Here is a 12,191-nt window from a genome sequence, read left to right on the forward strand (position 1 = left end):
TAAAGATTGAGGTCAAGAAATACTTGACTCTAAGAAAGGAGATAAAATGAAGCCTTCTGGAATTTAGCAGGATTTTTATATCATTTCCACAAACATATGTTGAGACAGAGGCAAGTAAGGCATGATTCTTACCCCCTCTAGGAGCTTAGAGTCTAGGGAAGAGAAATGCAGTAGAATCTATTAACTTTAATACCAAGCAGAAGAAAAAAGCAACTTTGGAAAAGTACTGAGAAACACAGGACACAGAGTGAAGTGTTCTAGATGATTCTTTGGAAGCTACAATTTCAACCTAGAAGCAGCCCCTTAAATACCCAGGAAACCAACCAGGCACCTCACCTCACTTCTTTCCCCCTTGCTGCAAAGTTGATGCATCCCTCCTTTTCCTTCTTATATGCCCAAGGGGAAATTTCCAATTTAATAAGAGACAAGTTGATTTTTCCTCCAAGAGGTTTCCCCTGGGTCCTAACCATAGTGGGGCCTCTGGGAGAAGGACTTAGGAGCACCTGGTCCCTCAGGGGAAGGAGACCTCTTCTAGGAAGAAAAAAGTTTTGCTTGCGGAGGCTGTTTTGTTTTGTTTTTGTGTGTGTGTTTTAAATGTCTATGCTGATAGCTAAAAATGGCAGAGGAAACAACCTCTTTCTTTGAGCTTCAAAGTCTGGAGTATTTTCCACCTCCTCACCTGAAATAACTTCCTTCTTTTTGAATCTCTTAAGGTCTGGTTGAAGATCCACGTCCTCTCAGAGGCCTCCCCTGACATCCCGGCCCTCTTTTACATCTTTCAACTCCAGGGGCACCTACAGTTGGACCTCCTCTAGTTAGCCCTCAGTGGACTGCCTTGCAGTCTCCAGCATGTGGCAAAGCTTTCCCATTTATAAAGCTTGGCAGATACCGTCTCCTCTGAACATCAAAATATCAAAATAAGTCTGGAATCTTAGCTCGTGCTCCTCTCACTTCGGGGTGGAAAAGTATGTCCCCTGGGGTCAGGGGACTGGGGTGGGGATGCTAACTCCCACTTTGGCAACATGCTGGACCTGTGACCCTACGGAAACTATGTTGTCAGGTTGCTCATGGGAAGATCCAGAATTGTTAAGAAGATCACAATAATATTTGTAGAGGCCCATTACTCTACGTCTTATCTTGGCCAACTTGATTTTTAAGTGTCTTGACAGCAGAGACCAATATCCCAACAATGCCTGGAGTTCTGCCTTCAACAGAGTCGGTGCTCAATGAATGAATGTAAGCACCCAGCAGCATTAGAACGTACCAGTCTTTTTCTGCCTAAATCCCATCTGTTCTTCAGTCCTCCATGATGGCAACTGGAGAGCCAAAAAGGCCGTTCAGAAAGGAGATTCTAAGGGAGAGAATTTCTAGGCAACTTCCAAAGGGAGAATAAAGCCCAGATGATGGAATCAAGGCCCACGCCAGCCAGCAGTGAGATTTCCTGAGCAGGCAGCACAGCCCGCTCCCGTGCCAAGAGCCTGGCTGCTCTGCCTCCTTCGAAAACCCATTACCAAGTCATGGCAAGCAAAATGTAATTTTAAAAAGGGAAATGATTTATGTGCTACAGGAATAAAGAAGTGACAGAAGCAGGAAAGCTTGCATACATTTCATTTTTTGGAATTAGACCTATAATTTTTTCATTAAGGGAGGATGCCAAGTTGGGAAAGCCAATGTGTTCTAAGCAGACAATTAGAGAGAGGTGTACAATCGAAGTTCTGTGAGCATCACGACCCCATGCCTTAGAAAGAGCCCATGAGAACACCGGGCAGTTTACTGTCTGCCCCTTTCAACCTGCAGTTCTTACGGGGCTCTAGATTGATTATCTGCTTCTGTGATGAGATGGGCAGCATCACTCTGGGCGTGTGTGGAAGAGACCACAGGGCAGCAGAGGCTCCGTCAGGGAGGCTGGTATAATACAGATGAGCGAGGACGGTGGCTGGCATCAAAGTCTCCGGATCCCATCCAGTGGTTTTCAGATTTTGAATTTTCACGATCATTCCTTTCCTAACCACTCCTACAAAAACACTGATCTAAGTCCTTCAGAACCCCTTGTACATTCATTATCTAGAGATCTGATCAGTTTATCTGTTTCTAGGCAGCTGGATCTCAGGAACCTGGAAAGATCTCTCTGAGTCAGGTCCAAGCTGAAAGGCAATCTAGTGTAACTGTTAAGAGCATGGATACTGAACCAGACTGTCTAGGTTCAAACCCTGGTTTTGCCACTTGATAGCGAGGTAACTTTGCTGTGCTGAAGTGTCCTTATCTGCAAAATGGGGGAGAGCAAGGATATTGACAAATGGTATGCATGTATCCATTCACTCATGTAACCAGTATTTATTACACACCTTCCATATGCCCAGTCTTGTTCTGGTCCCTGGGTACACGACTGTGAACATGCTCTGAAAGAGCTTACATTATAGCACAGGTGGGGATGGGGGAGATGACTATAAACGTATAAAGAAACAAATATGAGAGTTAATTTCAGATAGTGAAAAGTTATGGGAAGATAATTATATGTTGGGTGATGGGGTGGAGCCAGACTTGTGAAAAGGGGACAGTCAGAGAAGACTTCTCTGGGGAGCAGACATTTGAGCTGAGGCTGGAATGATGAGAGGGAGCCAGACCCAAGATATCTGGGGAAACACATTCCATGCAGAAGGACAAACAAACAAGTATTTCTGGAATGAGCAGATGTTGAATGATTTTTAGTAGCAAATGATACCTCATGTCCCCAGGAGTCTGTATAGGTATGAAATAATTCTGTAGATGTTTTTTGAGGAAACACTATGGTGTATGATGTGTGGTTAAGGTTGTGTTGTGTGATGCAAGAGTTACAAGAAGATTTAGTCAACGAGGAGTACTTAAGTAGTACTCGCCATGTACCGTCTAAGGGCTTGAATCCTCACAACTCTATGAGTTACGGTCTATACCCACGACATATGGTCCATGGCCATCCCATATTTTCCCAACCCTCTCCCCACATATGACACTGTGAGGTCATTAGGAGTATAAATTTTTCTGTCTTGTTCATAACTGGGTGCACAGGGACCAGAACAACACTTGGCGCATAGTAGGTGTGTAATAGATATTGGTGGAATGCGTAAATGGACAAGAAAGTCCTGTGTGTTAGGCACTGTGGTGGGCTCTCGGCATCCCCAGACAGCCTGTCCTACAGTCCAAGGAACTTTAATCAATCCAATTCCCTTGACAGGATAGAATGAAGGGCTTTAGAGGGTATCTTTGGCATCAAGAGGATTTTAAAAATCAAGCGAATACAGACTTATTCTGAACTTCATTCTACCATCTTTACCCCTAACTAGCACTTTTGCCTGTGATTTTTCAATGACCTGGTTCTTTCCTTTAGTGTGTGTGTGTGAATTGATAAAAATATTTGTTTCACCCTAGAGAGGAATATGTTGATCTTGTTAATGTAATGGGATATAACTTTCTTGCTTTTCTAAATGAAACGCTAGGTGAAATATTAGCCTATATAGACACAAATCCTTTCTTCTGGAGTGAACAAGAGTTTATTGTACCCAGGAGTCCAAATAGTTTTTAATAACCCATTGAGTCCCCTCAGCTACAAAAAGAGTCCAGAGTTATTTTAAAATATCCTTCCAGGTTCCAAAAATAGAAACTCACGAATCCTACCCATTCCATATATCATGACTCTGAAAAATTAGTTTATAGTAACAACAAAAAAATTCTGGTCATTAACCTTCAAGAGAGATGGTACCCTAGCTTCCAACACCCCTGCCCAAGGAGGTCTGCTCCCCAGCCCTCTTTGTGTCTCAGTGTCCTGGAAGCCAAGGCCATATGCTAATCACTACAGGTCCTGTCAAGCACATCCAATACACCACTACCCACAGATTTATTTGGGTTCAGTGGACTCCACTGTGTGATAAACTTAAACATTCCTCTGTCCCTCCTTGGGCAGCACATGCAACAAAGAGAAGGTACCAACCATGGTCTTGGTTAGACCATTCTCTAGTGATAAACAGAAGCTCTAGAAAATGTCCAGGACAAAGCAGTCCTCCAAGAGAGACCTCTGGAGGTTAAGGACATCTGCATAAATAGCAATATACAAGAAGCCTGACTCCTTTCCTACTCGGCTTCAATTAAAGAGAAACATCTGCCTTGTTATCATCTGGGAGATCGGTGGGCACTGCAGACAGGCAGAGAAAGCCTGAATGTGGACAGGGGCCAGGAACAAGGCCATTTGATCATCGAAATCCACTGTGACCATGAAACCTACTTTGGCAAGGAAAAAAAAAATGTTTACTCACTTACAAATTCCCATGATTCTTAACAAAACAACTGCCTTTCCTTTCATTTCCAGCAAAACATGTGATGTTTAGAGGGGAAGAGGCAGAGTCCAGCTCATCCTCTGTGCTTCAAAATAATTTTACACATCCTGAATTTTCCTCCATAAAACGTCAAGATTTCATCCCCTCTTCTGTTTCCTTCCCTCCCCTTGGCTTTTTCTTCTTTTGTCTATAATGTCATTATTTCACCCAACAGGAAAACAGAAAGGGAAAGTTCAGTGCAGAGACAGAAAAGCTTCTTAAAAACATAACGTATAAAGTAGAAAACTTTTCTTTTCCATTAAGGTTCTAGGAAGAGTCCCAGAGCCTTAGAGAAATGGTTCCTTTATTATTTACAGAGCGAGATTGGTTTGGATGGTTCTAAGTTGTCCAAAGCCTAAGATTCTAATAGAAACAGGAGAGAATCTTCATTGATCACGAGGACTGTTTTTTTAATCAAGCGAATACAGACTTAGTCTAAGCCCGGTGATGAGCTATTTCTACCCAGTTTGAAAGATGGGGTAAGTGAGGGGCCTTATGTCACTTGCCTGGAGGAACAGCAAATCAGACACGTGAGCCTTGATTCCTACCTAGCCGATCTGTAAGCCCAGCACTTTCCCCCCTAGACTGTGCCATCCTCCCTGGGCTTCAGCAAAGGACATGTATCAATACTGATGTAGCCACCACCTCCCCAAGGGGCAGAGCCCATGGTTTCCTGCACGTGGACCAAATGCTAAGACGGCAGCCCATCTCATCTCTGCCCCTCTCAGGCGAATTACCACATCCTTCCTTTAAGCCCATCCCATTCCTTGGTCAAGGAACTACCCCTGCCCCCCGCCACACACACACCCTGACTCCAAAGAACTCAGAAGCATGACTTATGTCTCTTCGCAATTCAAAACTCAAACTAAAATTAGTCGTATCTTTTATTATTTTTTTAATCAACCCTATCTTTTTTTTTTTTTTTAAGATTTTATTTATTTATTTGAGAGAGAGAATGAGAGACAGAGAGCATGAGAGGGAGGAGGGTCAGAGGGAGAAGCAGACTCCCTGCCAAGCAGGGAGCCCGATGCGGGACTCGATCCCGGGACTCCAGGATCATGACCTGAGCCGAAGGCAGTCGCTTAACCAACTGAGCCACCCAGGCGCCCTAATCAACCCTATCTTAATCCACTTAGTCGGACCCACCTTTAAGGACTGATTTCTTTTCTTTTTTTTTTTTTAAGATATTATTTATTTATTTGCCAGAGAGAGAGATAGCGAGAGCAGGAGCACAAGCAGGAGAAGTGGGAGAGGGAGAAGCCGACTTCCCGCCGAGCAGGGAGCCCGATGTGGGGCTCGATCCCAGGACCCTGGGATCATGACCTGAGCCGAAGGCAGACGCTTAACCGACTGAGCCACCCAGGCGCCCTTTTTTTTTTTAAGATTTTATTTAAGGGACTGATTTCATCTCATTTATACATATTGGGTCCACCTTACATCTCTCTGATAAAAGCTAGTTCCTTAAAGTTATCCATTCATCTACGGTACTGTGCACGCCTGTTTGGATTCAGCTGTCAACGCTTCATACATGTGAAATCAACCCGTGTGATATTAAGGTAAACATTGCGCATTACAAACTGGTGGACATTTTATTGTTCTAACAGGGAAAATAGACAAAATGTTTGCACGTGCATCTGTTTTCTCTACAGCACAGACAATAATATAATATACATGACGGTATCTGTTTTACAAAAGAGGAATCAAATTATAAAAAGAGGTAAAAGCAAGGTGGGGGGCGGTTGCAGAATGCCTCACATTCAGAGATCCTACCAGGACAGTGGGGGCAGGAATTACGCGTAGCGTAAAGATTGTCACGAGAAGAACAGTCAATCCTGATGTCACTTTGCCCTCATTATTATAATCTCATTTCCTTATTGCATGTGCAACACAGCCAGTCTTCACAATGCTTTAGTTTCAAAAATAGTCAATTCTCTTGTGCTGAGAAAAGAGCACACCACCTTTAAGAGCATTGTCACTGACAAGACGGAAGGATTCAGGCAGGATGTTGAGGCTGAAGCTTTTCAATCACCTGCCATTAATATGATTCAATTTATGCTTATGTCATAGGCTTAAACATTGCACAGTGCTGTAAAGCAGGGAAGGGACTTGAATAAAATACAGGGAAGAAAGCAGATGGTACGCTATCAAAACCCTTCAAGCCTAAAATAACCTTTCCCAAGTAAGGAGGATAGTTAATTAAAGCCAGGATATATTTACTCTATTCTGAATATCTCAATGTAAATAAAAATCAAAATGACACCACTGTAATGTGGGACTAAATGATGAAATTTCATCTATTCTATTTTTCTTTAATAGTTTCTAATCAAACTTTTCATTAAACAGCTTCATAAAATTCCACGGAGAATTTATTTATAGGGATTCACTGTAGATTTAAAAGCCTTACTTATTCAATTAAACTTGTTATTCAGTGGACAACATTGAAACAATGGGGGGAGGGGGAAGGTGTCTGAGCAGTTGGGAAAGGTCGTCATACAAGAGAAAATGTGGATCATCCCCGCCCAGGAAAGCCCAGTTCCAGAGCCACTGCCTGGGTTTGTCCCAGCCTTGGTCCACGGACTCATATTCACGTTCTCCTGGTAGAGAGGGCACCAGAGCATTTATTAAGGGTAAACAAACCTAGGGGAGGCCAACAGTTGACCCACGGTGAAGGCAGCCATTCCCAATGTGGAGAGTCAGGACATGAATTACAAGTGACCTAGGTATTTCCAAAACTTTTCTATTAGCCTTTCTCCCCTAGCATTTAATACCAGACCCAGTCCTGCCTTATTCATGAAGCGTTCCCTGACCCCTCCCATGATCACCGCCCCGCCCCGCCAGCAGCCCCGCTGCTAAATTCCTCCTGCCCTTGCTTTCTCCAACACTCACCAAATACTTAATCATTGACTTTCTTGTAACATTAGTTAACCTTTCAGGTGCGTTAATCCTGTCTTCCCCAATTAGATTTCTAAATCCTCCAAACAAGCAAGAACTGTGTTTTATTTATCTTTTGAACACCTTCTCCTGCCCCCACTCCATAATCCCATTTAATAGAAGAAAGCAAAAAATATATTAGTTAATAAAATAAACATTATTTAATCATAGGAAAGCAGACACTGTCCTTTTGAGAAGGGCCTTGCAGGTACTTTATGGCAATTTATGAATTTCATGTGTCAAAGGTGTAGCTGCTAAATGCTATAAACTCTTTGCCATCAGCTCCGCCATTCATCCACCTGGTGATATGGCTAATAAAATTTGATTTTTACAGCCTAGGCATACTGTTACCTAAATTACATTTGACCAATTACTGAAGTCACCAAACGTGTGGTACAGAATATATACTGTGTAGAAAATTCATCTGTGGGCCCCCTGGCACCCACGGTAATCTGACAGAAGTGTTTCGGTCATCTGGCAGTGTTTAATATTAGGAACATTTGTTTAATGCTAGTCACTAATTAAATTTATGTTCTTCTACCAACTGTTAGTTGGTTGGAGAAACCCAACCCCACGTTTTAACAAACCCTTTAGCCTGTGTTGATTTCAAATACAACTAGTTGGAGGTTTAAAAGGGTGATCTCTGGAAATTTAGATGGAGAACCAAGAGTGGATGGTGGGGGAGGCATGTGGGCGAAGGTGTTCAAATCAGGTCAAAAATAAGTTTTTTTTGGGGGGGGGTTCACTTACTAAAAAAAAATACTACACAAAATACAAACTGTTTGAAGTACAAACTCAAATAAAAGAAAAACCTAATATTCTAATTATTAAACTAGCCATCTAGAAGCTCTTTAAAGGTACCTTTATTCCAAAAGAAAGTTTCCACTTTAAGAGGCTGGAGAAGAAAAACAGCATTAAAATTAGCTTTACCAGAAGAAAAGTTCAGGAAAACATTCAAAAGTCAGATGCTTGTGTTTGTGAGAACATTTAAAACTAATTTAGTAACTCTTAACAACCATTGTGATCACTGTTAAATTGGAACTTCTTTCTATTACCAATTCCAGACGCAACAGCTTTGAAGCTCAATGACTAATAACTCTTAAATTAGCCAAAAAGGTTAAAACATTTTTCATTATGTTACATTGTGATACTCTAACTCTGACTAGTCTTAAATGAGGGAAAGCATTCTTTCAGTTTTATTTTGTGTCAGGAATTTACAGACCTCTTGAGGGGCAAGCAGGTCAGAGGGTTTGGGAGTAGGGGAGAAGGGGAGAAAACCCCTCAAAACAGAAGTATTAAAAAGGGTCGATTTGTAAATGCTGATCTGAAAAGAGAGGGTATTTTTTGAAAAGATGTATTGGATACATTCATCTACTTGAATACAACGGTTATCTGAGTATTAAAAATATGACACTAAATTCTTCTTGGAAGAAGGGATACATAACTTGTATAAACACTACTATTCTCTTCTAGACCGACGGTCATTTGGTAAGGCAGAGTTGTGAAAGGCATCCGAAAAAAAAGTTTATAAGGAAAAAAATGCCACGTCCAATGAACTGAGGTCCCCTTCCTCTTTCCTCCCTTCCTTCTTGGATCATCCCCTCACGCTCACCACTACTTACAAGCCCCCTATAGCAGGTAGAGGGCTACTGGGGTCAGGAATAATCAGATTAGAGAGGCCACGGTGGATTTCCCAAACCATGCTGGGGCCTGTAATAGTTAAGCAGAATAATCTGATCTGAATAATCCACAAACTGGGGAGCCTTGGGAAAACCTTAGCCAACAAAATCAAGTAATGTTCCAACTCAAAATGACCCCATCAGTGCTCTCTCTGGGCCATGGGTCTCACCTCTTCTCCGCCCAGGTCCCCATTTAGCATGGGTCAGCCATCACTTTGGTTGTGCCATGGTGGCAAATCCCAAAGAAGGGGTAGGGCGAGGTGGCGGTGGGGAGAAGGTCTCATGCCTCTGTAAGTACAGGAATTTCCAAGGAACATGTCTAGCCTGATAAAGCACCCCCAGGGTATTCTGATATCCCTGCCCAGCCTGTTGAGAACCACTGATACGATCCAATCTCTTCAACAAACAGATGAGAAACTGAAGATGTGAGGGATGTGATCCTGGCTTGCCTCCAGCCATTCACTGCATCAAGCAAAGGCTCCCAAACCTATGATATATCTTCTCCTTTGCTTCTATCTATAGAGACACATGACTGATCAGCTAGGAGAGCTGCAGATAAAATTATGTGTGCATATATCCATCTTTGGGGGGCACAGTGTATAAAGATATATATATATATAATATATCTGAATATAGGTAGATATATAAATATCTATACATATTTTTATACACTGTGCCCCCCAAGGATGGATATATATATGCGTATCCATACATGTACATGAAAAAATTAAGGGGCGTAGGGATCTATCTATCATCAATCTATCTGTTCACCTTATAGTACTGAAGTGGTTACAACTGGTGCATTTTTATAGTTCCTTATCACACTGAAAAGGGAGTGATCAGTTAAAAAAAAAAGTCAGTATCTGAATAGCCAAAGCCTTTTAGGAAAGAACGAACATGAAAGCCTCCTGTCCTAAAGTCCAATTTCAAGGTCGACCAAGCAACTTCAGACCCTATACTGAACAACAAATTCTAAATAATTACCCTTTACCCTGGCCAACAGGGGCTGCCCAGGAGGCGATGATGCTTTATGCCACGATAATTGGGGGGGGGGGGTGGCACACAGAGCTGGTGAAAATAAGCTTGCTCCCATCACCACTCTTCACAAGAACCCAAAGCAAGAAACACACAAGCACAAGTTTCACGTAGGAAAACAGGCAAACAAAAGAAAGACTCACCAAACTCATCGCATATACTCTCATTTTCAATGAGCGTCGGGTGGTCAAAGGTGTCCCGACAGTACAGGATCTGGGGGTTCTTGCTGACCACGGCGATGCCCCCCAGGGCTAGCGCAAACTGGTCTGTTAAAATGGAAGATGGCTCATCCTGGATGCGCTTCAGCATCGATCGATACCGGCAGTACTGAGGGTAGCTGAGAACGATCACGTTCATTTCTTCCTCGTCGTCCCCTAGACAAACAAGAAAACACTTCCGTTACCCTCTTGCCTCCCACAAAGAACTGTCATGGCCGTGGCATAATTGCAACTGTCACTCTGCTTTGGTATGAAAACATGTCTTCAGTGTGACCCTGATAGCCGTTCATCTTTCTCCCATTATGGCGGCATTCTCCCAGCCTCACCTCGCCACCCCCGTTCCACTAAAAAAGCCTCGGGTTACCAGCAGAGAAGAGAAAAGGTGGAGAGAAGAGAGAGTCGGGGTGACCCCAGAGACAGATTATGTGAGGTTTGGGTCATCAGCAAGCTGCAGAACCACAAAACTGTTTTTCAAAGAGTCTGATACATATTTCAAGCGCTAAAGTCATCATCACAAGAATTTTGTTGAGCTTCTGTCTACATAAATTTCCAGAGCCTGCTCTTTCTTTAGATTATATAATCCTTCAGTGCTAGAAGGCCCTGAAAAGGTCATGTGGCCCCAGAGAGACGTCCATAAGTTCAAATAGCATCACCATCTAATCTGGTGGTGGTTAGGGCTGTTCAACAAATATTTCTGGTTCTCTTTACGGTCTTGTGGAAAGACCACACATCCTGGCCCATTGGAGTCAAGTGGCCCTGTGACTTGTTGTGGCCAATAAAATATGACAGGAGTAAGTGGCGACCTTAGGGGCCAGTGTTTGACTGACAACACTCTCTCTTTTCCTTCATCCTGGGCACCTGTCATGAGTCAGATAGCAGCTGGGCTGCCAGTCAGGGTCTTGGAACAAGAGCCACGCGGAGCAGAGCCCCTCGTCAGTCCGCAACGGACATAGACACAAGCACAAAGGAAACCTTTGTTGTTTTAAGTGAGGCTGTGATCTGGGGGTTATTTGTTTTTGCAGCATGATCCATCCCGACTTGATTGATACATCCACCTTCCTTGCCCTCCCTCCTTCCCATGCTCCCTATTTTCTAATGTGCCTCAAACCCATCTGGTAACTTGGCACAACTCAGAGAACCATGCTGAGAGGACTCCCCAAGCGTCCTGTGACAGCTCCATCAGAACCAACTTAGCTCAGAACGTTTCAGCAACTTTCACGAAGCTCCCTTTTACCGCTTATCTGCACCTCACGATATTAAGTGCTTATTTATAAAAACCAGATTCGGCCTGGAGGACCCCTTCCTTCATCTTAAGCTTGAGAAATGGCAAAAGCTCCCCTTTGGTAGCCTGCCACCTGCAACACGTCACGCTGAATTTCGGCTCCATGACCTAGTCTGCCATCACTCCCTATAACCACACCATCAGGGCGTTTGTAAGCAATTCCCAGATATGTCACTGGCTTATCCAAAGGGAAAACACTCCATATTTTGAGCTCTTACCGTGCTGCAGGGAATTGCACAAGACAGTTGTTAAGGATACCAACATTATCGTGGCCATCTGGTAACCAGTGGGAGACAAATGAGGAAGGACAGAACAAATGATGGAATCTAACCAGTACCATGGAAGGTGTGCATGTGACCTTCTCAGATAGGAGGCCAATACCCAGATGTATTTCTAATTATGTTCACTTAGTTCCTCAGGCTGGAGGCTTCTTCGAGAATGGAGATGTTTAGCTGCTTTCGAGATGACATCTTTTAACAGTTTACATTTCTTAGACTCCTGCCTGGTCTGTGGGTAGCCACTTTGTCAGCTGGCATATTTAATTACAAGGAAATATGTTTACATTGAACGCAAGTCCCCAAATGAAGTTCAGTTTTGAAATGCTGATATACGTCCCAAGACATTTCAGTTTGAGATTTTTACCGCAGACCAAGACACAAGTTCACACTTTGGGTTCAAATCTGTGCTTTCTAGAAGAGCT

General features: G+C 43.1%; 1 protein-coding gene across 1 annotated transcript in view; it reads right to left on the reverse strand.

The window, feature by feature from the left end:
• The window catches only part of ARID5B (AT-rich interaction domain 5B), a 175,410-nt gene that overhangs the window by 76,501 nt on the left and 86,718 nt on the right, over positions 1-12,191 (reverse strand). The window contains 1 exon segment of the mRNA XM_081824186.1: positions 10,135-10,365. Within this exon segment, the coding sequence (XP_081680312.1) occupies positions 10,135-10,365 (231 nt within the window).

The sequence above is a fragment of the Leptonychotes weddellii genome, chromosome 6 (genome assembly GCF_054177405.1).
Source record: "Leptonychotes weddellii isolate Sample4059 chromosome 6, ASM5417740v2, whole genome shotgun sequence".
Lineage (NCBI taxonomy): Eukaryota > Metazoa > Chordata > Mammalia > Carnivora > Phocidae > Leptonychotes > Leptonychotes weddellii.